At 41.4% G+C, this 27,500-nt stretch overlaps 1 protein-coding gene across 10 annotated transcripts in view; it reads right to left on the bottom strand.

Annotated features, from left to right (window-relative positions):
• Window positions 1-27,500, bottom strand: part of LOC125047058 (patched domain-containing protein 3-like) — a 138,959-nt gene that overhangs the window by 71,383 nt on the left and 40,076 nt on the right. For 4 of the 10 annotated variants that reach the window (XM_047645143.1, XM_047645113.1, XM_047645132.1 and 1 more), the window contains exons 2-3: window positions 25,565-25,971; window positions 1,206-1,979 (exon numbers count right to left, since the gene is read on the bottom strand). In XM_047645143.1, the coding sequence (XP_047501099.1) occupies window positions 1,206-1,979; window positions 25,565-25,680 (890 nt within the window). In that variant the 5' untranslated portion in view covers window positions 25,681-25,971. Of the gene's footprint in view, window positions 1-1,205; window positions 1,980-9,507; window positions 9,925-14,570; window positions 14,697-20,209; window positions 20,285-25,564; window positions 25,972-27,500 lie in introns of those variants that run through there. The other 6 variants (XM_047645171.1, XM_047645162.1, XM_047645195.1 and 3 more) reach the window with 4 other exon arrangements.

The following is a 27,500-nucleotide window of genomic DNA, read 5'->3' as shown; positions in this document are numbered from 1 at the left end:
AATAGCCATTATTTCAAATTGATAACGATAGCTGGAAAGTTGATGGTAAGGATAGTAGCCAAATAGTAACAAATGACAAAACTAACATCAAGAGCATTAATAATACAAGCGCAGATGACTAAGACCTCGATGGTCATACCAACAATACTAATATGCAAATTCCGTATTGCATATCGCCACACTATAACTCTCTCATTTGCATATGAAGGAGAAATCGAAACTAATGAATTTGAATAAGAATATAACCTCATCAAGTATCATGAACTGCGACCTTCACCCGTTGAACGTTCTAAACTTTATTTATTTATTTATTCTTTTGAACCGAAGAACTTAACGTGGCACGCAAATCATGTCGTAAAGCATTTCCGTCTTTTCATTTTACAATAAAATCGGGGATCAAGACGGTACTAGACGAATTCAAAAACAGAGACGCAACAGACAAATAGGCCGAAGTGGAGGGAATGGACGAGCGGGAAAGGGAAAGAAACCCTCGGCAGCCTAGAAAGAGTCAATACTTGCACAAGCGCCAATAACCGCGGGCCAATAATCGCGCGCCAAAGTCTCGCCCTCGCCAAAAACAATGCACCGAGAGCGCGCGGGAGATCCGTTAACCAAAGTTTCTCCGTCACGGTCTCGCCGAACGAACGCAGACAGGCAGACAAGGACCGCGTGTTAGCGTTAGTCTCAGTCTCTTGGCTTTAACGTTAGCTCATCGGTTCCTTAAGTTCATATATATAAAAAAAGCATGAAGTAAATGCGACCTCCTTGGCACTTGTTTGGCCAAACAGCCGACTGGTTCTTTGTGGCAAGGTCGGAGCTCTGTTGGCTGAAGGCGGCGCAGCTTTGTGTTTAGCGAAGTGTATCCTTTCCTAATACTAATTAAGTCAGTCTAAGAAGTGTGAAAACCCGCTGAAATATTTTTTTTGGGTTATCTAAATCAATGAGGAAAAAAGCAAAAATGCTCGAGTAGCCTATATGAATAGCAGAAAATCGCTACATAGAATTTGGATACGTTACATGATCAACGATATGCAATACGACATTTCTACGAGTCGCAGTTCCGTGACTAAGTGCCATAATAAATATACAATTAAGTGAAAAGATAAAACCACTTAAATATGCGGCCCACAAGGATATACCTCCCTCTAGCCCTTAATCAGGCAACAGGTGAAGCCTATACTGTCCTTGATAAAACGCTGTCTCACCTTTCGTCTTCCTTGCGCGTGTTTGTCCTGAGCCAGTAGGAGATGGACAGGGCCTTGACGCTCTCGATGGTGCTGGAGTTGGAGATCTCGAGGCCGCCGAAGAACAGCGGGAACACGTACATCTCGAACGTGTTGGGGTTCAGCATGAGCGGGTACGTGAGGTTGTAATCGCCAACCTCGATCTCCGGCATGAGGTCATCCAGGTCCAGGATGTTGTTCTCGTAGCATTTGCTGTCCCAGATGCCGCAGAGGTCCTCGTAGCGCACGAACTTGTCGTCGTACTCGACCCCGACGGTGTGGGTGAGTCGGTCGAGGTCCATGATGTCCTTCCACACTTCGGTCCTCAGCAGAGTGCCCTCGTCCTTCGCCATAATGATGAAGCGAGCGAACCTCCCGGTCCTCGTCACGCGCGACGGGTGGAAGTCGGAGCTGAAGTTAAGGAAGAAGTTCTCCTCTATGATCGCCCGCTCGTCCTTGGCGCCGCCCGTCGTGGGGGCGAACAGGTACTCGGGGTCATCTTCGTACACGATGTTCTGGAAACCTGTGGCTAAGATGGCGGTGATGAAGATCGGGATGATGATGAAGTATCCGAAGTGGTTGGCGATGATCTGGCCCAACCGATGAAAGCTTCGGTTGAGGAAGTTGTCGAACTTTTCAAGGAAGCAACCCATGATGGATCGGAGTCTGGGGCTCTCGGAGACGCAGGTGGGGGCGAGGCAGCAGCAGCAGCAGGTGAGCTGCTCGGAGGTCCCCGCCTCAAGTGGTTCCTTACACCTGAAAAAAAATAAAAACACGTGACTATCGAGCAACAACATATACTTTCAAAAATTCGTTACTGGAAACAAATAAGACCACTTAAAAAGAAAAATACAAGAACACACTGCCGGATAGAGCATATTATTAAATCACCGTACATATACAAACGCCAAGCACACGAAATAAACATGTACCAAATACACACAAAACTCGAACCAAACTAACCCTAACGCATGCAAGCGAGAGAGTCCGAGAGGGGGATTCCGGGAGGAGCGTCCGAGAGGCAGCAATACGAGTGCGCGCTACCGTATCATGTCACTACACTCCTGACATTCTCGAAACGAAAGCGTAGTGATCGTACGCAAACGCAATGCAGTTCGTGTGACCGCAAAGGTTTTCTACTTCCGTCAATTTCTCCGTTTAAATATTGGTTAAGGTATGCGACAGTAATTGCTTCAAACCGATTGTATGCAGTTAACTGATTTCCGGTAATTTAGAAGACTGTATACTACTGTAGTACAATTCTTTAGTACTGTACACTTCCCTCGATTTCCCACGTTCCTGGTACTGGCACCCTCCCCTCGGCACTCCGATCGCTACTGAACTGGCTCTGACACATTCCCTCCTCTTATATTGCTTTCGCTACATCAATACTTGCGCCTCGCCTGCCATTCCCCTGGATAACGTCAATAACATGATTAAATTAAATAGACATGTCGGCACGGGCGAGGATGACGTCGTAATAACAAGGACTTTGACACTTACAAGCCCGACATCGATCCCGGTTCCAGATTATCATTACCTCTCGCTGATGTGCAATAAACCTATCGTGATTAATCGAGCATGTAAATTAATTGTTCCTTGATTACTACCCAAAGGTCCGGGGAATTCGAGGCATGTCACGAAATGGAAGAAAATAAATATATAAAACGAGCTATTTTTTTTTTTTTTTTTGGGGGGGGGGGACTTAGTAGAAGACACCATTTCAAGGGGTGTAATTAGCCTCACTAACTACCAGCCCGTGACGATTTAAGCTGCTTGTCTGCTTGTTTGTGCATGTGCTCGAAGGATTTATTGTGGCCTGATCACTTGTATGCGAAGTCATGGTCGTTTTAAATCTGTATTTTCATCCTTTTCATCCTTTTCATCCTCCCTCCCCCTGCTCTTGCTCCCTCCCCCTGCTCTTGCTCCCTCCCCCTGCTCTTGCTCCCTCCCCCTGCTCTTGCTCCCTCCCCCTGCTCTTGCTCCCTCCCCTTCCCATCCTCCGTCCTCCGTCCTCCTCCGTCCTCCATCGTTATTCTTCAGGACAATGAACGTCACTCTGGCATTTGAAGATTCTCTTGACAACAATGACGCAGTGAATCCTGGTCTTAAACTTCCCGCTGACGTAATCCGATGTTGGGAAACCCAGGAAGACCAATGCTTTTCCTCTTCGGTCATACCACACACACACAAAGAGAGACTGATGATAGATAGATAGATAGATATATTTACAGATATACATTACAGACAGACACAGATATAGGCAGAACAAGACAGATAGAGGCAAAGATATCGAGAGTCACATAACAGCGATCCCTTTCCCGTCTGTATTCTGACCCCTCGTCTTTAGCCAGGCGCTTAATTAAGAGTTCGCCGAACACGCAAGCGACCCCTCCCTCCCTCCCTCCCTCCCTCAGACGCCAAGGTTAACCCTGGGGGAGGGGGAGGAGGAGGGAGGGAGGGAAGGAGGGAAGGAGGGAGGGAAGGAAGGAAGGAGAGAGGGAGGGAAGGAGAGAGGAGAGAGAGGAGAGAGAGGAGAGAGAGGAGAGGGAGGAGAGGGAGAGAGGGAGAGAGGAAGAGAGGGAGAGAGGAAGAGAGGGAGAGAGGAAGAGAGGAAGAGAGGAGAGAGGAGAGAGGGAGAGAGGGAGAGAGGGAGAGAGGAAGAGAGGAGAGAGAGAGAGAGAAGAGGAGAGAGAGGAGAGAGGAGAGAGAGAGAGAGAGAGAGAGAGAGAGAGAGAGGAAGAGAGGGAGAGAGGAGAGGGAGAGGGAGAGGAGAGAGGGAGAGGAGAGGAGAGGGAGAGGGAGAGGGAGAGGGAGAGGGAGAGGGAGAGGGAGAGGGAGAGGGAGAGGGAGAGGGAGAGGAAGAGAGGGAGAGGAAGAGAGAGAGCGCGCGAGAGCGAGAGCGAGAGAGGAGAGAGAATGTAAAATAACGGAAAAGTTGCGGTGATATTTTCTTCCGTGACGCAGTGATTTTTTTTCTCTCTCTTTTTCTTCAAGACGGAGGACGATTTATTCTGCAGAGTTCAATGCATCCTTCTCATTCAAAGCCAAGTACACTCTGATCTATTTGCCGACTCCAAGTTACAGAAGAAATAAACAAACAGGGCAAAAGACTGTGCCCTCTCAAGAATAAAGCATGTTTACACAGCATATTTACACTCCAACAATTACTTAGCCACGAAGTCAAAGTTTTTTTTTTCTCCCTTCTGAAATGATAAAATGATCTGCTGAACACCTGTACAACCAGAATACCTACTTTGTCAATAGTCTAATCACGGTTAACCCAATACCACACATACCTACTGTGATATTTAGGCCTTAATCAAACCTTATTGTTCCCGTTTCTTTAGTCTCGAAATTGTATATAGTTTAAACTCATATTTCCTTGTACTCATTACTTTAAAAAATAACTATATGTACAGTTGCAGAATACGTATCTTCGAATCCATATTGCTTATTCGAGTGTAAAATAAACAAATAAAAAAAAAAAATATTAGTAAATAATTTTAGTCAACAATTTAATTCAGAATCGATTCTTAAACTAAATTCCTATCTACTCTTCTGAACTACTTGGCCATTTATCAAAATACACTTTCCATATAACAATGAATACACATGATCTATTATAAAGTTTTCGTTTTCCATCTACTGTAATAATGATACAAATAGTCTATCAAGGATAATATCACTAGCACAAAAATAACGAGAAATAATCACAAAAATCTAACAAGTTTTAAAAAGAGATCGTAATATATAATCAGCTTTCGAAGGACCCCACTCTTCTCCTCACTACCCCCCCCCCCCCCCACCTAAATTCCTATCTGCCTCGGAAATTCCAAATGAACTCGCCTCCTTGTTGCTTATGATGATTTTGTTTTCTAAATACATACACTGGTCTTGTATACCGTTATAAACTCCCCCGCTTTTTCAGTTTTTATATACGTATCTTGATAGTCGTTATGCGTAACGTGCGCGAGCGTGTGATAATATCACCCATTTCTAAACATTCACCAGTTACATTTACCACATTGTCTTCACCTTCAAGAAGAAAAAACCGGTTACGAAACCAGCATTTCAATCATTTCTCTCCCTCTCTCCCCCTCTATCTGTCCCCAAGCGATACCAAATGATGCAACCTAACGAGGGGGAAACGCCATTCAAAACACCCAAGGTCTTCGTGTTCCTCATTTGAGTCCACGAAGTCTTAACAAAAATAGGCTGCAGGTGCGTGGGAAGCGTGTACAGTCGTCAAGTCATACTTCCCCCCCCCACCCCTGGCTTGCAATTCTGACAGCAACTCCCCCAAAAACAGCCGAGACCATAGATTTCTTGCACACGCCAGAACCCCATCTTGTGGTCTCATCGCCTTGGCCCCTTTCGCCGACTTTCCGTTTTGGAGAAAAGTACCGTCACATTCGGGAGGGAAAAGAGGTGCGTAAAGTAAAATCGAGCGATAAAGGGAGTTGAAAATACCTATAAACGAAATTTTGAGTTCCATCTCAAGGTTAGGTTCCCGACATTCCTCAAAGGCATCGTTGTTACCTCTCAATAACCGCGATCAAAGCATAACGAGCGAGCTTTTCTCCGTAATGTTTCACCCTCATTTCCTTAATAACCCCTGTACCGCCACAGGGTAAAGCGTGCGAGTGTGTGAGGGTTAAGAGTGAGTGAGTCAGTCGTGATTGGGTAACCAGTGCGAGAGAGAGAGAGAGAGAGAACGAGGCCACAGGTGACCGTGTTTGCTTTGAGGTTATGTAAGAGTATGTGTCACTGTTACCCACGAATATGAACAAGAAACCTTACTAAACACGCAAAAATCTGGCTTGATTCTGATGATGTACACTCCTCAAATCTCTGAATGACTCACGTACGGGGCCGACCATATACGCTCACTGCAATCTCTCAATGATTACGTCATAGTTGCGTCACATGCGTCTAGCCTTGGTTCATGTAGGATGTTATCACCAATGCGCCAGGAGAGAGAGAGAGAAAGAGAATGGAGAGAGAGAGAGAGAGAGAAAGAGAATGGAGAGAGAGAGAGAAAGAGAATGGAGAGAGAGAGAGAGAAAGAGAATGGAGAGAGAGAGAGAAAGAGAATGGAGAGAGAGAGAGAGAGAGAGAGAGAGAGAGAGAGAGAGAGAGAGAGAGAGAGAGAGAGAGAGAGAGAGAGAGAGAGAGAGAGAGAGAGAGAGAGAATGGAGAGAGAGAGAATGGAGAGAGAGAGAGAATGGAGAGAGAGAGAATGGAGAGAGAGAGAATGGAGAGAGAGAGAATGGAGAGAGAGAGAGAGAGAGAGAGAGAGAATGGAGAGAGAGAGAGAGAGAGAGAGAGAGAGAGAGAGAGAGAGAGAGAGAGAGAGAGAGAGAGAGAGAGAGAGAGAGAGAGAGAGAGAGAGAGAGAGAGAGAGAGAGAGAGAGAGAGAGAGAGAATGGAGAGAGAGAGAATGGAGAGAGAGAGAGAGAGAGAATGGAGAGAGAGAGAGAGAGAGAATGGAGAGAGAGAGAGAGAGAGAATGGAGAGAGAGAGAGAGAGAGAGAGAGAGAGAGAGAGAGATGAGAGAGAGAGAGAGAGAGAGAATGGAGAGAGAGAGAGAGAGAGATGGAGAGAGAGAGAGAGAGAGAGAGAGAGAGAGAATGGAGAGAGAGAGAGAGAGAGAGAGATGAGAGAGAGAGAGAATGGAGAGAGAGAGAGAGAGAGAGAGAGAGAGAGGAGAGAGAGAGAGAGAGAGAGAGAGAGAGAGAGGAGAGAGAGAGAGAGAGAGAGAGAGAGAGAGAGAGAGAGAGAGAGAGAGAGAGAGAGAGAGAGAGAGAGAGAGAGAGAGAGAGAGAATAACCAGTTTATTTATAACTTTATTGTTCTTTTATCAGCATCCAGATAGAGAAACGCACTTTGTTCGGAACATAACGCTTCAGTTTACTAAAACAAGAGTTCCAGGCAAATTCTCTACATGCTTCGTGCTACCTACTCATCACAATGACAAAACAAATAAGCAAACAAGAACACCATCATTAAAACTAAGGTCACGAAAGCTCATTACGCGAACCAACCACTGTAAAAGGCAATTACAACATGCTTTAAATCTGCTTTCGCAACGCCTGCAACAATCAAGCATTTCATTCATAACATTAACATTCTATGAAGAAAATATATCGTTTTGTGTGTGCGATTCCGCAGTAGGAATGTGTGAACAAGAAAAGTGAGCACATTAAATGACAAATTGCCCCCCCAAAATGAGGATGCTTGCAAATTTTCACCAAAATCATTTTAATACAGTAATTATCATGAGTCATTCACACACACACAGTATAAAAAGACATAAATTACCACACACAGACACATGTGCGGTATAATATAAACATTTACATACATCTACACAAAACAAAGCGAATGCGGTATGTGTGTGTCACAAGAAATTATCTACATGTACTGGTGAGAATTTACTCAGTGATGCAACAATACTTTGCAGTTCGAGAAGGAAGATTATTTAATCCTTGCACAGGGATTTAAACTTTAAACTCTCCGACCTTAAAATGCAGTATGAACAGGTAATACAAGAGAAAATATATGAACATGAACGACCGACCTTAAAAAAAAAAAAACGACCATGACAAGATTAGAAGCAAATATAAATAGGACTGCGAAATTATTTCTCCGTTGTATCAATTTCTTCATAATGAAGTGGGCATGTTTATAATATATATACCATATATGTATTACATTTAGACTTGTTTGAAAATGTTTTCGAGGTCTACAGCGTGTAATTATATTCTAATGATACGGTTAGAATATATACTGAAATCTGGATATCTGTGTATTACCTGATTCATAATATTACTTGAATAAACGAGTTCGTTATAAATTTAATGTTAAGCTATTATAAACTTAATTAAAATCTTCATACATTAATATAACGTATTTAATGTAAACTTCCACCTACTTTCTACCATTTTCTTTTCGCTCTTATACTGCAATATCGGAGTAATTTCCTCCAGAATTATACACCGTTTAAGCAATGCTAGCTTACAATACAAAGCAAATAAGTTAGGGGAAAAAAGGTTTACTTCCCGGGAAAAAAAAGTGCACGAGGCAAGGATAACTCCTTTTCCTCCCTCTAGAGCTTTCCTGAATATCGAGCTTAAACTGGTTTGGAAATAATCGTATAATCAAATAGCATATCTATTTAACGGAACTTTTTTGTTTTTGTTTTAAACATGACGTTGCAGTTCTTATCTCTGTTGAATTCATATTTCAGCATATACATACACCAACGTCCATATATAACCAATCACAGGCATAGGCATACACACGAAATGAGCCCCATGACAGCTATATAAAAATCTGAAATGAAAAGAAAAAATCCCCATGACGGCTATGAAAAAAATAAAAATAAAAAGGAAAATCAACCCATGCTTTAGCTAACTGGGCTGCTCCTCCACTGCCTCTCCCCACGTCCTTCCATCTCGTGCTTTGTCTTGGCGCAAACCCCAAGGTCTCTCGCTCTTCAACTTGACCACCGGCGGGCATATTTCAGCAGTAGCATATTATCGCGTGCTATTACGAAAGTTCTGGGAGAAGGCTACGTAATTTCTCTCGTTGGTATATGGTCTCCGGTCCGTCGCTTTGAGCAATATTTTTTTTTTTTTATATCTTTCTCTCTCTCTGTCTGTCTCTGTTTTTACGTATTTCCTTAACGTGAAAGTATGTTCGTTTCATCACCCTTGTTCAGTGAAGTATTTAGCCCGTCACCTCGTCTTAATTACAAACTACTAATCATCTTCGAGCAATAATTACCGACTGTAAATCACCACTTTACCCTGGCATACCCGGACCAAGCTGGGCATTAAAAGACCAACTTCCTGGTTGGGCTTGGTCTCCAGGAAGGTTTACCAAAGCATGTAGGCCTAATCTTTCCAAAGCTCAAAAGGTGCCCACGCCTTGTGGTTTCTCTCGCCAACCTTAAAATAACTTGCTGGCTAGTGTGGAAAGGCCTACTGGCAGTTCCTAAATTCAGTTCTACACTAATCGCTTTGTGTGTTATGTTGAGAGAAACTAAATGTATAAATTTTCACGTTTGTCAGCCTGAAGTTAAATAACAAAAAAACGTACCAAAATCTGGGTTTCTTCCTATTTCCATTGTAATTTCTGTGGCTCCATTTCGACTATTCCACTTGTCAATTCCAAAACCACCGAAGTCACATATAGAAAACAATATCCCACAAACCAGAAAACAACTGAATAACACGGTATCCATTCGAAAAAAAAAAACAAAAAAAAAAAAACTCACGTCACATCACCGTAGGCATGGATATATCTTGAATTTAGGTTAGCCACAAACAGCTGAGTTTCGGACCCCATTCGGTGTGTTCCCAGTCTTCGTCGTTTCCATTGTTCTTCCATTTTTTCGGGGTCTTTCACTTCTTCCCTTGGCGTTGTCTTACAAATAATATCTATATTCCTTTACTGTCGGAAATGCATTATTTTTTCAACATCGAAGTCACCTTCTGTGAACGTATGATCACTGTCAGCATGCTCAATTATTCATGTATATTTCTTTTAAATTTACGAGTCACTTATCCTATTCGATTCGTAAATTCCACATTCACTTCTTTTATTCCGACTTGAAACACACAAGATTCCCAAGCAACAGTAAATCACGGTTCTTCCGAAATTGTTTTTGTTCTCCCCGAAAATTCAAGGCGAGGAAGCAACCGGTGCCCAATCTTCCTTCCGCCTGCGCTAAGTACGTTCCTTCCTTTGTTGGATCTTTTCTTTCATTTCTGAGTGTTCGTTCACACCAACTGGAAACAACTCAAGAGCCTGATTATACAGTGCAACTGCTCTAAAAAGCTTAACGAGCACCTCACGTCCTTTACCGAATGCACTTAAGCTGGGAGACTAGTTATGCCGTTCAGAGTGGAATGCCACTTATAATTCTAAGTATGATTCTTACTCGCGCACAGAAGCTATTGAGCCACGAATGAAATATGCCAGAATTAAAAATAAATAATAAATAAATAGATAAAAAAACAAAAAACTAATTTTCAATAATCTCGCCTTTTGCGGCCATCCGAAAACTTCCCTGTTGTGTGATACAAAGGTTTAGACACAAGTCATCATAAACTGGTATTTTCGCGAATATTTGCAACGGATTAAAAACACTCAAACGTTAATATGAAACGAACAGATCATTGATAAACGGAAATGATTTTAAGAGTTGATAAAAAGCATCATTAATGCGAGACTCAATACTGACGTTAATTCTTGCGTACATACAGTACCGCTGTCACGCCTAGAAAAGCGACAGTCATTCTCCTTGACGCGTCTGAGCAATGGTTAAGCTATTCATTAACTCTTATCTTATTTTTTTTTTTTTTTTGGTAAAATAACTACCTTTAAACGGCCCGAACAATAAGTAAAGAAATCGGCACCATAAAGGAGAAATTAAATCAAACAATAAAAATGTACAACTAAATGTTTTCAAATATCTATTCTAAGATTGAAAAATTCTTGTTCCAGGCAGCTACATGAACGCTGCCTTTCGTTCCTCCTCCATCGTTCACGAACAAAGGCTTCGTAATATGACAGGATAAAAAAGGCATAAATATAGACCCGCCATAATAACTGTCATGCGCATAATAACAACAGCAACAAAACAAGGGAAAAAAACGTATTCATTTATTAGGAAGAAAAGTTTTGCAAAGTCTGTACCTGTACTAAACATCGAGGGGATCTGAAAGTTTTGCAAAGTCTGTACCTGTACTAAACATCGAGGGGATCTGAATGTTTGCTTTTGTTAAATAAATCTGCATTTCGATGGTAGGAATTAATATCCTATAAATGGCTTATCGAAGAAGGACAGATATATATATATATATATATATATATATATAGGTAGGTAGATAGACTGATAGATAGAGGGGAGGAGAAAGAAAAAGAGAGAGAGAAAGAGGGAGAGGGAGGGGGAGGGGGAGGGAGAGGGAGAGGGAGAGGGAGAGAGAGAGAGATGACAGGGGGATACTAAGGAACACGAGAGAAAGAGAAATTAACATAAATAAGCCCCATTCGGATACCTCTCAAGGCTCTCTACGACTGAGGATGTGAAGGAAGAGAAGGTGGGGGGAAGAGGAAAAGGGGGGGGGGTATGTTGGAGGTAAACTTATTTGTCTTTTCATTTCCTTGTTGTGTTTTGCTCTTGGTGTTTTTTGTATAAGCTTCTGGAAATTAACATTTCCTCGTTAACTTATTATTTTACTGCGCACTCTGCTTGAAGGAAACCTCTTGTCAGGTAAATCATTTTCCGAAAGAGTTTATCTAAAAAAAGCTCTTTGTGTGATCTTATCCGACATCGCTGCAAAAAACAATTCATTTTAAAAGAAGCTAATACGAACATCCTATTTTTCAACCACTCTCATTTTTCAATATCTATCTCACCGTGTAAGGATCCTGCAGCCTCCTGTAAATCCTGCTACAGACCACATATAAAACCTTCTGTACTGAAAAAAGTGAGCGGAGAAGACCGTAAAATTATCACACGCCTCTTCCTCTTCCTCCAAAATCATCACCCTATACTTGCTTCTCTTTTTACTCATCTAAACGAGTCTTCCACTTCGCAAACCCGAAATTCCACACAAGACACGGGAAGACAGAGGGACAAGGCTGCGGTTTTGAGTGAACAAGTTTCTGGTTAAAAGAGAACCATGTTCTTTTTTTATGTGGTATTTTCTTCGAACTAAATACATGGTCTTTGAACTACCCTGCACGGAAAGACTGGCATTCAAACGGTTAAAAAATAAATCAAATCTATGATCTGCACTGATAATATAGTCCCACACCCGGGTTTTATTCATATCTGCAAAGATTTTCACAACGTCATTACTTACATCTCGAATAAACTGGTTATATCTGACCAAATTTAATGATCGAGGTAACCCTTTGATTTACAAGCAGCGTGATTCTTTACACTTCTAAACCCATACCTGGAATTGGCAGGTACAAACGCTGCGTCGTATAATCCTGCTTCCGTTCCCGTCTTCCTGGTATTCACAATCAAATCCCAAATTTATTACGCTCGCTAACTTCCCAGCATTCAGCATTATATAAAAAAAGAATGAAAGACAGAAAACACATACACACACACACACACACACACACACACACACACACACACACACACACACACACACACAATAGAAAAGTGAAATCGAAAAAATAAAAGAAAAAACAATCGAAAACAACTTTTGGAGTCCATTTAACACGTAACCGCGAAGCAGGCCCGTTTGCCTCGAAGTGTTGGGAACCCCCAAACATCAATTTAATAGGAGGAGTCCTTTTTACCCCTTAGGCTACGAACGCCCTTGAAAATTCCAGAGGGTGATTTCAGCACAACTTCGTGGGAGGCTGAGACAGATGGTCACCCTGTGTAAAAGGCTAAAAACAAAAATAGACGAAAGAAAGAAAGAAAGAAAACCTAATGTCTATTGGGTTGGTGTGTCTATTTATGCTATCTATATGAATTTAAATATGCATAATTAATACGAATACTATGATGCGAAAAGGGGAAGTAAAAAAAAAAACATCAACCACTGTCTTCGTGATGTGTGAATTAGGAAAAGGAAAACAACATACATGACAATGTTATATAACGCTCATGTGTTATTATCCTTTCTTGTGAGGTTAAAAGAGTGTTGGGAGAAAAGGGAAAATAGAGAACGCGAATGAAGAAACAGGGAAGGAAGGACGAAGAGAAATACGGGGAAGAGAAAGAGGATGAACAGGAAGTGTGAGTCGCGAGAATTACGACCAAAGCGAAGGAGGATAAATTGAAGAGAAGAGAGGTAATATGCGCAGGAAGTGAGTACGACGGCTGGTGATGGTAGGAGGAGGAGGAGGAGGAGGAGGAGGAGGAGAAGGAGGAGGAGGAGGAGGAGAAGGAGGAGGAGGAGGAGGAGGAGGAGGAGGAGGAGGAGGAGAAGGAGGAGGAGGAGGAGGAGAAGGAGGAAGAGGAAGACAAGGAGGTAGAGATAGAGGAGGAGGAGGAGGAGGAGGAGGAGGAGGAGGAGGAGGAGAAGGAGGAAGAAAAAGAAGAAGAAGAAGAAGAAGAAGACGAAAAGGTGGAGGAAGAAGACGAGGATGTGAAGGAGGGGGAGAAGGAGAAGGAGAAGGGGGAGGAGGAAGAGGAAGAAGAAAACAAAGAAAAAGAAAAAGAAGACGAAGAATAGGCTCAAGATGCCCGGCAGGGGGAGGGTCAAAGAGGATGCTGTCCGTAGAAACAGACCTTGAATCTTAAAGCGACGCACAGAATGGATGGGAGGGCTCGGGTATGGAGAGACAACGGAGGGGCATGGAGGGGATACCCGTCCAGGTGCAGCCTTGGCACGGAGATATGCAGTCTGTTTGGCCTTGGCGAGTGCAGTACGGAAGGGGTACAAATGGGTGACGGAGGAGTTAGGAATATGAAGAGAAACAAGTCTATGAGGTTGATACATATAAATGAGAGAGGGGAGGGAGGGAGGAAGGGCGGGAAGGAGGGAGGGAAGGAGGGAGGGAGGGAGGGAGAAAGAGAGAGGGAGAGAGAGGGGGGGAAGAGGGAGAGAGAGAGAGAGAGAGAGAGAGAGAGAGAGAGAGAGAGAGAGAGAGAGAGAGAGAGAGAGAGAGAGAGAGAGAGAGAAAGAGGGGGGGAGAAGGAGAAAGAATGAGAGAAAGAAAGAGAGAAAGAGAGAAAGAGAGAGAGAGAGAGAGAGAGAGAGAGAGAGAGAGAGAGAGAGAGAGAGAGAGAGAGAGAGAGAGAGAGAGAGAGAGAGAGAGAGAGAAGAGAGAGAGAGAGAGAGAGAGAGAGAAGAGAGAAGAGAAAGAGAGAGAGAGAGAGAGGGAGAAAGAAAGAGAAAGAGAAAGAGAAAGAGAAAGAGAGAGAGAGAGAGAGAGAGGGGGGGGGGAGGAGAGGTGCAAGGAAACATGCGAATCAGTACTTAAAATGAAACCGATAAAAGCGGGCTTACAAGAACAATGAATGGGAACCGTGAAATTAATTGCAGCTCTCTCACTCACTCACTCACTCACTCACTCACTCACTCACTCACTCACTCACTCACTCACTCACTCACTCACTCACTCACTCACTCACTCACTCACTCACTCACTCACTCACTCACTCACTCACTCACTCACTCACTCACTCACTCACTCACTCACTCACTCACTCACTCCAACAGTGCGATGCAGGATACACGCCTGGTTACCCGAATCGTTTCGGTTGATGATTCGCAGCGCTTCGAAAAATTGCTCGTTTCGCGAAATCCTAAGCCACAAACGAAATAATTGCTACACATAACCACCTGCGGGTATACATACACTTCTCACAGCTGGTTGCACAGACGGATATGTACCATCAGACGCGATTAAGGGCACATCGCACCGAACACACCCACTAAATGCGCTTACTCTTTTGCTTCTCTCGAGATTTGTTTGGGTCATGAGTAAGCCGCGCGCGTATGAGGGTACGTGTGTGTCCTCCTCCTCATGTAAAAGGATATAGGTACGCAGGGAGAATAAGTGCATACTGATACATACAAACACGCGAATGCACATGCATACACGCGCTCAAGTATGTACAATTTGCAAACATGCGAGAGAGAGAGAGAGAGAGAGAGATGAGAGAGAGAGAGAGAGAGAGAGAGAGAGAGAGAGAGAGAGAGAGAGAGAGAGAGAGAGAGAGAGAGAGAGAGAGAGAGAGGGGGGCAGAAAGAGAGAAAGAAAGAATGTGTACACACGTGCCTCTCACTCTCCAAACGCCTCCTTCACCTCCCCCCTCATAAAGCAACCCCCCTCTTCACGCCCCCCCCCTCCGCCCCCCCGCCCACCGCCTACGGAAGGAGCGAAACCGGTTCGAAGCAACTTTCCAACGCCTGTGTCGGTCTCCTTCGCTCCGTTCGACGCCCGCCAAGACTCAGCATCGCTCGACTTGTCTTAGAAGTCGAGCAATACAGAAATATTTTCTCTGGAGACAAAGCAAGCACGGTTAAGCCTCTGCAAGGAGCCGATGTGTTCAGTTAAAACCCGTTCTTACCTGTTGTTTCTGGAAACAAAATACATGTTCCTTAAAACTTTAAGTAAAGCCTATCTCGAAAAAAAAGGCGGAGTCCGGAGGAAAATCATTATGATCACGGAATCTCAGGAGACGATCGTGCGTTGGGTATCAGCAGTATTCCTTTCAAAAATATATGTTTTTAAGTTTCTAAAAGCTGCAAGAAGCTCCAATTAAGTGCAGGCAGGGTCCTTGATCGAGGCAAGATGTGAACGAAGACTGTGTTTAAGCTCTCGAGTCACGTCGTGCATCTTCAGGACGACCCAGCCTTTGCCATGGCGTATCGAGGTTCTTCGTCTTAACTCTGCGTATGTGTGCATCATTATTTAACCTCTCTCTCTCTCTCTCTCTCTCTCTCTCTCTCTCTCTCTCTCTCTCTCTCTCTCTCTCTCTCTCTCTCTCTCTCTCTCTCTCTCTCTCTCTCTCAGATGAAAGTCAATCTATTAGTGATATCTATAACGTATCCAGAAAAATCCCAAAATAATTACCAGAAAAAAGACCTACAGAAGAAGGAAGAACCCCCACCCCCCTCAACAACGACAACAACAAAAGACTAATCCAATGAAAAGGAAGTTATTCTACCGTAGTCTTTCTCGCCTTGTCACGCAGGTGGAACGAGCTCCAAACATTACCCGGAGGTATTGACGATCACGGTGTCCACTCGTTAAACGAAGGATATGGGAACGGAAGAAATAGTGATGGTAGGAGAAAAAAAATGAAGCTATTCAAAGAAAATTAAAAAAAATTAAAGAATGTAATATAGTAAATAGAGAGAGAGAGAGAGAGAGAGAGAGAGAGAGAGAGAGAGAGAGAGAGAGAGAGAGATAGAGAGAGGGAGAGAGAATATCTAAACATATTTCATAAAAGAGCGAGGGAACCAGACAACCAAATTAATACACAACGAAGGATGAATCAGAGCATTCTCCACAACAATTCTAAAAGAAGAAGATGAAGAAGAAGAAGAAGAAGAAGAAGAAGAAGATGAAGAAAGAAAGAAAAAGAAGAAGAAGAAGAAGAAAGAAGAAGAAGAAAGAGGTATAAACAATAAAAATAAAACTGATACACTCTCCCGGCGTTCGCGTGCGTTCCATACAATGCGTTCCGCGTATGTGCTGACGTCATAGCGGCTCAATAGGGTAGACTGAATAATTCCTTTCAACCAAACAATTACCGTTTTATATTATCATCAACTTTAGAGATTAAACAAAGTGTTTTAGTTTAATATTTTTATTTTATTGATTTTTCCTTTTTAAACGACATATTCCAGTTTAAAATTGATTTTTTTTTATATAGAAATGCTTATTGTATACTTTTAATTAAGGAACACACGTTTGGCAAGGTTACTGTGCGGACTTATATAAGTGTAAGTACATGCACACACATCCGCCAAGTAAATGCACGGATTTATATAATTGAGGGAAAGGGGGAGGGGGGAGGGGAAGGGGGTGGAGGGAGAAAGAGGGGAAGGGGGAGGTGGTGAGAAAGAGGGGGAGGGGGAGGAAAAAAAGAGAGGAAGGATTTAGATTGACGCAACGAAGAGAAAATGAAGCAGAGGGGGAAATGATTCTAATAAAATAACCGGAAGAACAGCAGGGAGTTAGAAAAATATATATAAATAAACAAAAAATATATAATGATTTTATTTCCTGCGTTCTTTCGTGTTTTAAGTGTGTTAAAAAGCAAAAAGCAAAAAAAAAAAAAAAATCGTGTTCGTTAAATTTCATGATTAAATAAGCCTTTTCCTACAAAAGATACAACGCGTGTTACTGACATTCCAACTGACAATATCTTTACACTGAAATCACAATTTTCACTGGTATTATAAATCCTCAAGTTCCAGATAACTTGCCATTTTTTCAAGACAACAGTCACCTCGCTCTCATCTGGGGCACATCAAAAGATCGAAATAAAACAATGAAATAAAATAGATTCCCGATAACTTTACAGCGGAGGGGGGGGGGGGGGGGCAGAAAAGTAGCTAGAGAGTGGGCGCGCGTCGGAGCTGAGGTCAGTAGGTTAGCACGGCCTGTGACCTCGATCCGGGAGTTTCGTGGGGGTATCGCCGTCAGTCCAGTGAAGATGACGGCGACCGACGGAAGGGCATCCGGGTCTAGAAAGCTCGGAATGATCTACGATCGGAATTCAGGCGCGAGGAAGGGGTGAAGATAGTCGGTGGGATGGCAAGGCTGTTTTCACCCCCCACCCCAGAAAAACAAAACAAAACAAAACAAAAAAAAAAAACTAAGAAAAATATATAATAATAATGATAAAAATATTTAAGAAATGGAAAACAAAACATAAAAATAAACCATACGTATTTACCACACCTACATATTTTTTTTCTTTTCACTCAGAATTTTAAAAACACAATAACTTATTATTAGGAAAACCCACCAGGCAGTACACACAGTTTCCAGCAATCGCCATTTCCCGCATCGTCGTTGTTGCCGTGTATTGCCCCGCTGACCAGAATGACGCCACAAATACCTTCCCGAAAAATACGGATTAATTCACGGAACGATGACCACGACTGATAAAAAAATATATATATAACGAGCAAAAGAAAAAACTTAATTAGTGTCCTTCAACTTGAAATGGAAGAGGGAAGGGAAGGAAAACAGCGAGCGAAAAAGAACAAATAAGAGGGTAAGGGGTGTGGGGGAAGGGAGGAGGGAGGGGATGCAGGAGTGGGACGGCGGGGAAGGGAGAAGAGGAAGGGAAGAGAGAGGGGGAGAAAGATTCAGGAGTAGGAAAATGGGGGGAAGGGAGAGAGGAGAGGGGGAAAATGGGGAAGAGAGAGGGGAGAGGATACAAAAGGGGGAAGATGGGGGTAAGAGAAAGAGGAGAGGGGGATGATGGAGAGGAGGGAAGGAATAAGATACAGGAGTGGGGAAGATGTGATAAAGGAAAGGTAGAAGAGAGGAGATTCCCAAGGCGGCTGAGGAAGTGATTCACGACCTCTCAAGGACAAAGCTCAAAGATCCTCTGTTTTTGCTACTTCAATAATTTCCTTCAGTTTCTGCTTCTTCCTCTAGTTATCTCCATAAGCCGATTCGCATTGACTAATATCTTTTCTGAACATTTTCGTTTTTTTCTAGATGACACCTAACTTGTAAAATAAGACAAAATAGAAAAAACAAAATAAATGAACAATTAAATGAATGATCAAATAAATAAATAAAAACAAACAAAGCAAAAAAGTAAACTTCCTTTCAGGTTACCAATGCAATGAGCTCATGAAACAAGTTTAAGCCTGCTCATGAACACGCATGAATATTCTGATCACGAAGGTTATTTTACTCGGGTTTTTCCTCGAGTTATCACCAAACAGCTATTTTTAGTATTATTTTCTTGTGAATTGACAATAAAATGGTCTTTTAAATATATCAACTAACACATTACCATATCCTCATAAACTGTCCCTTTGTCTTCTTCTCTTGCACCTGTCACTGTATTCGGTCTATTCTGTCTTTCTACACTTTCTTACTTTGTCTCTCTCTTATTCTCCACTGCCTCGCTGTCGCCTCTTTCTCTTGCCATTTATTCCCTAAACCATCTTCTTTATTCCACATCCTCCACCTTGTTCTTTGCGTTCTCATTCTCTCCACACTCTGTTCTTCCACCCATCTCCACGTCAGCACGTTAAAAAGGTGAGGTTTATTACATAAAATTGTACCTATGCAAATAAACGTACGGTGACTACTCTACTGCAAGAATATTTAAGTCACCGCTGAAATGTCACCACCGAGGAAACTGAGCTTAACACATGCATACCTTATAATCCCGTTTTCAATGATATCGTGAAAAATATATCACCAAAAAAAACCTATCCCTGACTTTTTTTTTTTTTTTTTTTTTTAAACAAACTAAGCAATCAATTTGATTTATTATTCCAACTGCGTAAAAAAAAAAAAAAAAAATCGGAAAAGTTTGTTTTTAGACCAACCTAAGCAACGAATTTACTCTCAGATTCCAATTATGTAGAAACGGATTCGGCAGAGATTCTGGGTTGATGAAGCTCGACAACCGAATCGATCTCCATCAAGTTACCAGTCATCGGAGTTGGATAAGAGCAATTACCCTCTGCGAGCCACCGGACCGAGCGTGAGTGCTTACACAAGTTCGGTTTCCGGGAATACCACCGAAAACGGACAATTCTGGTACCAGGGAGGGGGTTGTACAACGCAGAATGTGCGTCGCAGCCATTACTACGGGGACTGTTAGATTGCTGCCCTTATCTATAATAAAAAATAACGGGTTCTTTTGACATATGATATGATTTTGAGGGAAATTCGACGAAAATGTATTCGAATTCACACTGACAGTTATAGGCGACCTAAACATGATGAGTCGTCGCCATTTGTTGACAGCAAATGTTAGGTGTTAGGTGATCTGTTCGATCCTTCCTTCCCCACAACTTTGCATTAAAAGGAGAGAGAGAATAAAAAAACTAATAATCAAGTCCTTCCTGTTAAAAAAAAAAAGTAATAAAAAACGGCTGCGTTTCGCGAACATAACCTCTAAACGCTCGAAGGGCAAATGTAAAAGGACACAGACACTAAACACGCCATAATCGCAGTCCATCCTCGCTCTCCATGAAAAGAAGAATGACTCGCCATTAAGAGCAGGGTTTCTGAATACGAGCCCAACATCACCGCGAGTCATCGATGTCCAACAGACCATCAGTATCACATGGGCCATTCAAAGGACAGGGGCGTTTCGGTGACTTGCAAGGCCAATTGTTGTGATATCCCTTTCGGTAGTTTTATACTATTCGCTGTTTTATATTGAGTTTAATTTACGTGTTTTTTTTCCTGCGATGTGCGCAAAAAATAAGAGATAACTAGGAAGAAATGTTCGTTCTTATTTTCTCTTACAAGTCATCTTAGTCATTTCCCAGACTTACCTGGTCCTGCGACCTTTTGGAAACCATATGACACGTTTTTGCGGACATACCTGTTGGAGAAAGAAAAATAAAACTTTAATATCCTTATTCTTGTATACACAAAATGCAGAAAATAATGACAACAAAGAAAAATAAATAAAATATCGTAATCTAGACAATGGACAAAGTAAGTTTGAAACAGCTGACGATCATAGTATACAATAACAAAGCTTTTAAAAAAGGAAAAAAAAAAAAAAATGAAGAGAGAAAAGAAAGGAAGAAAGAAGAAAAAAATATAAATTATTGACCCTTCCGCAGGTCTTTGCACTTGGCACCAACAGGTTGTTCTGGTAGGAAATGATATTTGTGCTTCGAATATTAGACAACCCATGTGGCAAAATACAAGCCAAAAAACATTGTATCTTTTCCCCTACTTTCCATGCGAATATAGATGTTGATATCAATCATAATTAAGGACCTCATTGTACCATTACAATGCATGCTGGATTGTAATTACAAACAGCAAAGTACATATTTAGAAGTAAATATTCCATTCATAATATAAATTCCGTTTTCTTTCGAGTACAACTATAACATCATGTTCACATTTTCAAATTCGTTATACCTACTGTGTATTCACAGGGTCACTGGGGAAAAAATATAATTACCGCAGTTTCCCATCTCAAAGAAACTGAGCCGAGACAAAATTCTACTCGACTTTCCCGTTCATATTCCAGTTAATTCTAGATCTTATTCCAGCTATCACTTACTCTAGCATTGCAATCTTAAAACAATGTGATTATGACACAATTCGTCGTGTATGAAAATCGTCTGTCTGTTTGTCTGAGGAGTTCATGACTTCCGTTTTCCGATGATGATTCGTGTTTTGAGGGGGGACTACAGGGCCTAATTGTTCGTTTTCAGCAGTGCATGTGCATCTATATCCTTATACTTGCTTTCTATTTATCTCTCTTTTTTTTCTCTCTCTACGGTGCATATGTGTATTTGTAGACTGCACAGCCTTGTATATAATGGCCACGTCTATCTGTTGGAGTTCTACCCTAAACTGGATACTGTACATAATAAAGCTTTAAGAGCATTTCTTGGTGTTCATAAATACGGCTCTTCAAGGAGAAATAGGACTTGAGCCATCTGTTTGAAGGACGATAGACATATCTACAACTTGTATCGTGACACTTTAATAAATTAAACAACTGAGTTGAAATGTCTGTCTCTGTTTTTCTCTCTCACTCTCTCCCTCCTTCCCCCTCATGAATTTCTACATACGTATACATCTGCTGTGTATCGTATAAGAGAAATCTATCTGCCTACACGGTGAGTGAAAATGAAGTCAGATGTAATTACAAGAGTTCTTACATCCGGTAGTTGGCCTAACAGCTGCGGCTAACACCCACCTCATGTCGCTCTCTGCACTGCTCTTGGCTTCGTGTTTCGCCATGTCACAAGATTTGGGTTTCTTTCAAGCACTGCAGCAAGTTATTAATGTTTATTATTATTACTGTTATTATCATTATTATTATTGTTGTTATTATTATTATATTATTATTATTATTATTATCTTCACTGTTTTTTGGGTGAAGAGTTTTATTCCTTCGAAAAACAGTAACAGGATATTATCATTGCTTTTTATGTCTTTTGGTTTCTTCAAAGTACAGCATCAGGATATTATTATTGTTTCTATGTTGTTTTTTTGCCAAGGAATTTATTTTTGAAAGCACATCAGCAGTATATAATTGCTTTTATTTCTATTGCTTTTTTCACGAAGGACTTCTATTTTTTCAAACACCGCAGCAGGATATTGTTTTTCTCTTTTTGTTTTCAGTCTTTTTTTTTTTTTACCAAATACTTTTATTTCTTCAAAGCACAGCAGTAAGATATTATTATTGTTTTTATTTCTACTGCTTTTTCGCTCCTGACCTTTTTATTCCACCAAAGCACAGCAAGAAGATATTTTAATGCCTACTCCCTTTGGGAGTAGGCATTAAAATCATGGCAAGGGAAAACGTGTCCAGATTGTTTGCCTACGTGAATTTTTTTTTGTGATATCAAGTGAAATTCTCTTCTCTCTCTTTCTTAAAACAACCGAGCTTTTGCAACAATCACAGTGACCGCTCTTCTGCCTTCAAGCAAAGCTCAGACCAAAGTACTCTCCTAAGTCCTTGGTAAACACTCGATACAGAGGTTCCTGAGCTCGAGTAGACCGCAAGACCGTAATATTGTTCTACTTATTTTTATATTCCGTGTTTTTATTCTCGCAATCCATATTCTCATAGAATAACTAATCCCAAAGCGCTATGAATGGAATGATATCTATCTGTCTATCTATAAATATATACAAATATACATACACATATATAAACCATATTCTCATAAGATTAACTAATTCCAAGGCGCTAAGAATAGAATATCGATTTCTATATATTTTTTTTTTCTTTACACTCTCCAAAGACATTTAACAAAACCACATCGCGCTTAAACCTACATTTCCTTCCCATCACATCAAACTGAGAATGCTTATGCAATGATCATTCTGAAGTAGGTTAATAACATGTGAAAACGATATACAACGCTCATTGTCTCTCTTGACTTCTATTTAGGTTATGCTCATCATGCGTCATTTAATCATGATGTCACAGATAATAAAAAACGATCAGGATTTTGTTTTTTATGTCTCGTTAAAAAAAAAAAAAAAAAATCGATGATTGAAGATTAACGCGGAAAATGGATATCATTAAATGTACGTAATGAATTGTAAATGTGGAAATCATCAATAAATTATCGAAATTTATGTATGAGGCAACCAGTGATAAACGCAAGTCCTATGGAGAGTAAATGAACGTGTTATTGCAATATAATGTGCTACGACATGAACATAAGAACACATGAACACACAGACCGACACGCCGACAAACACATACAAATGGATAGACTGACAGATAGACACACACACACGCTATAGGTGTAGCTCTATTTACTCATCTAAACATATAACCCAAAGGCAAGAAGGCATACACGATCATCTCAAGAAAGTATTTCATAGACCTCGCTACCCGTTACCCAAATGTCAAAAAAGAAAAAAAGAAAAAATGACAAACAAGAATTGTCATTGCCTCCTTCTGCCTGCCGACGCAATGTTGACACCAGGTGTTCGTTTACTTGAAGAGTTCGAACACTTTCATTTCCTATTTCCTCATGATGACACAATTTTTTTTTTTTTTTTTTTTTTTTTGCGTATTCATTTTAAAAATCGATGGTTTTGTGCTTTGGTATAAACTTATAAGAGTCAGGAATATGTGAAGAAGAAAGAAAGAAAAGGAAATAAAGAAGAAGAATAAGAGGCAAACAATATTAATGAAAATCTGGAAATATGCGACCTGAAGAAGAAGAAAAGGAAAATAAAGAAACAAACCCACGCTAATAAAGGCCCTGAAATAAATGACCTGAAGAGAGAAAGAAAGTAAAAAAGAAGAAAAAGAAAAAGACCAACAAGAAGAACAAGAACAAGAAAAAAAGCTGGGATGTAGAGATGCAGGTCAGGTGTAAAGGGAAAAGATATGGCCCGAGATCTGCATAAACGCCGATGTTCCCAGGGGAGGCCTATAGGTACCTGCTAACGGGCGTTGTCCATTAGTTCTTTATCCACTAACCACTTTGCAGTCTCCGCTCACTACCTGTCCTTTGTTCCCCCAAAAGATGCGCTAGAACTTATACAATTAGTTCTACACGGCAGGGGGTCCGTGGTCTGTGTGCGGAATTCGGTCAGATACCATATGTCTTTGTCCAAATGAGTATTTCTCTGCTATGCCTTGATCGATTTCCGTCACATATGCTTTTTCCCTTCAGTGTGTCTGTTCTCCCTTTTCTCTTCCTTGTTTACCCCTTTCTTTCCTTTACTTCTGTTTTCCCTTTTCTCTTTCTTGTTTCTCTCTCTTGCTTGCGTTTCCCTTTTCTCTTCCTTGTACCTGTTTCCTTTATCTGTATTGAAGATAAAAATCCCCTTCCGCATTCTTTAAAGGATGATATATATTTTTAAAACATGCCAATACTCTCAGGGAAAATGAAATCAATCAATCAATCAGTAAATCAGGTGCTCGGAAATGCCCACAAGGAAACCTTTAATCCTACGACGTGAACTGAACACTTCCATGGACTAATCTTGCTTAGGGTGAGATGGAAGGAGGAGAGTTAGTGAGGTAGCGCGTCTGCACAAAACTCATAAATAGAAACCATAAGCCGCTCAACCGGACCACATAAGTTAAGCAAGCAGTGTAAGGACCAAAGTCGCTTCTCTTAAAAATTCCTCGGTTTGTTAAAATGCGAATTATCTTAAAAAAAAAAAAAAAAAAAAGAAGAAGACAGAAACATCCTCACACACCGTAACACAACCACTCTCTTCAAATCCCTTCTGTAACGCATCACTATGCCTGTGTGTATGTGTGTATGTGTGTGTGTGTGTGTGTGTGTGTGTGTGTGTGTGTGTGTGTGTGTGTGTGTGTGTTTGTGTGTGTTTCACCGTAATTACTCCTTCCATATCTGAAATAAGGGAGCTTGAGCTTATAAACGAGCGAATAACACCGCCGACGTCATCCCGAGCGGCAGATGGCGCTGAGGCGACGCTTGAATAACGCTCCCCCGCTGAGCTTTCTATAGTAGCCACATCTGAAGGATATTGACGATTGTTACGACATGTGGACAGTCATCGTAGTTCAGTTATGCTTCATAGATCACAAAGGCGGTTAGAACTGCGGCGAGGGAAATCTACATGTAATAAGCATTTACTGTGGCGGACGAACTGTAGGAAAGTTGTTTAAGTGCATAAATAGATGGCAGTCGTTAACTTGTTCTCTTGGTAGAGGATTTATGGTAAAAGAGGTCGATTCGATACACATGCTGATTTGTGCACATTGGTGAAGACTGAGTTTCTATTTCAAGCACTTTTGTTTGTGACGGGTAATTGTTTTGGTATAGTAATTATGGTTTAAATCTGTACAAACGTTTTTGAAAACCTACGCAAATTAGAAGAGGGATTTAAGTTCTACTTCTAGATATTTTTGTTTCTCTACGATGCATAGGCCTACTTTGATCTAATAAGTTTTACAAAAAGTCAGCCAACGCATGTATATTAAACACACAAGACTAAAATAAAAACCTGGCTAAAATACCAAGTACATAAAACCAGAACATTCGACCTAAAATACCAAATCCGGAACAAAGCCATCCGAACATAACAAGACAGCAGAATCGGACACAGCATCAATACAACATAACCAATACAACTATTCTATAAACACAACACACGACGCAAATCACCACACTACCTTCAGATCCAAAAGCGTAAAAAAACAACAACCTTACCCATCATAACGTTGGTGTTTGATACAGAAGCTTCGGCGAGATTCCATGGCTTCGACGGGGGGGAGGGCGGAGGGGTGGGGGAGGGCCCCGACGGAATGGCCCGATCCGTTTCTCATGCTTGCTCCCGCTCACTCTCACTTTCTTGTGCTTGTTACGTTCCTACGCAATTATCTGAATTATGTGTTTCTTCAGGCGGTTCTGAATCGATCTTTCTTGAAGGTTGTCGAAGAGAGAAAAAAGAGACACTTCACTGGAGTTCATCAAGCTTTCTCTTCCTCTTTTAGCACTTTTTTCAGCCCAACGGAAGGTTCTAAACGTCTTTCCACTCAGTTCTCTTAATCTGTTTGTTTTTCTCCCGAATGTTTATGCAGTCATTCCGCAAAGGAAATAAATCATAGTAGTTCAAGCTGAAACCCGAAAAGAAAACGTAAAAAAATAACTCAAAGAAAATGGGATGTGTTCAAGAGGCGTTTTGATAACACCCAAAGATACCGAAGTTGCGTTGGTTCATGTGATGTTCTGTATCTATTTACAGCACCGGCGAATATACAAACGCAAAAAGAAGAAAAAAAAAAAAAAAGAGCTGATTATAAAGCTACTTATCGATGTCCAAGAACCCCTCATGTGAGTATACCCGAAGAACGGGATCTTGAGGAAACTGACCTTCGGGATTTCCAGTTGCCACAATTTTCCTCTTTTTTTTTAAGTCTCAGTTATTGGTATCTACCTTTCTTTGTGATTGCCGATTTTGCATGAGGTGCATAACTTGTTGCAAATGGTCAGATTTACTGCACACACGCACACACGCACACACACACACACACACACACACACACACACACACACACACGTCGTTATCACTATAGCCTCTCCCTCTTGGTCTAAAAACACATACAAAACCAGTCTTCCGCAACGGCCATATTTTACATTTTAGCTCAAGGATTATATTAAGAGCGGCTGAAGTTACTCAACCCTGCATTGGATAACTCTCACGCATGGCGACCAGGCACCGTTCTTCTAACTGAAGCCTTGTTCGGCCTCTAGGAAAGAATACATAGCTGTTTATTTTATTTTCTCTCTCATGCTTTCGCATCGCATGAACACAAACATTTTGCATGACCGTTCTTTCATAAAGCAGCAATTAGCTTTCTTGATTGCCTAAGTTATGTGTGTGTCATGAGTGTGTGGTGTTGAGAAACAGGACAGAAAACTGATATTAACAACTGAGAATGCGGGGAGAAAGATAACAGGAAATGAACGAGAGAGAAGACAAGGAAAGGTGGAAGGAGAAAGCAAAAGAAAGAGAGAGGGCAGGATGGAGTGTGTGTGTGTGTGTGTGTGTGTGTGTGTGTGTGTGTGTGTGTGTGTGTGTGTGTGTGTGTGTGAGAGAGAGAGAATGAGAAAGTGACTGAGTGAGTGACTGAGTGAGAGAGAGAAAGAGAAAGAGAGAGAGAGAGAGTGACTGAGTGAGTGAGTGAGTGAGAGAGAGAAAGAGAGAAAGAGAGAGAGAGAGAGAGAGAGAGAGAGAGAGAGAGAGAGAGAGAGAGAGAGAGAGAGAGAGAGAGAGAGAGAGAGAAAGAGAGAAGCGAAAGAGAGAGTGCGTGTGTGTGACTGAAAGTAAAGGTTACGACACGTGGAGTCAACCGAGATAACCTTTGCCGTGAACGCGTGGAAGTTGAGGAAGAAGAAAGTGCAGGAGGCTTACGAAGCGGGGAGGACGATACGGAAGTTGGATACAAAAGAAGCCTGATTTAAATGACAAAATCCTTTGAGTAAACGCGTTCGGGATTCCCAAGGTAAAGCCAACTGTCAGGGCGCTCAGAGTTGAATACTTGAACTGGATAAATCCAAAACTTCAAACTACAAACAATCGAAAATTACGATCAGCACAAATCCTCTCACACTTTGTATAGAACAACTGAAGTAATCGAATGGT

This window comes from Penaeus chinensis, chromosome 4, assembly GCF_019202785.1.
Source record: "Penaeus chinensis breed Huanghai No. 1 chromosome 4, ASM1920278v2, whole genome shotgun sequence".
In the NCBI taxonomy this organism is placed as follows: domain Eukaryota; kingdom Metazoa; phylum Arthropoda; class Malacostraca; order Decapoda; family Penaeidae; genus Penaeus; species Penaeus chinensis.
Note: the sequence above shows the minus strand (reverse complement) of the source record. Positions and strands in the feature narration are given on the sequence as shown.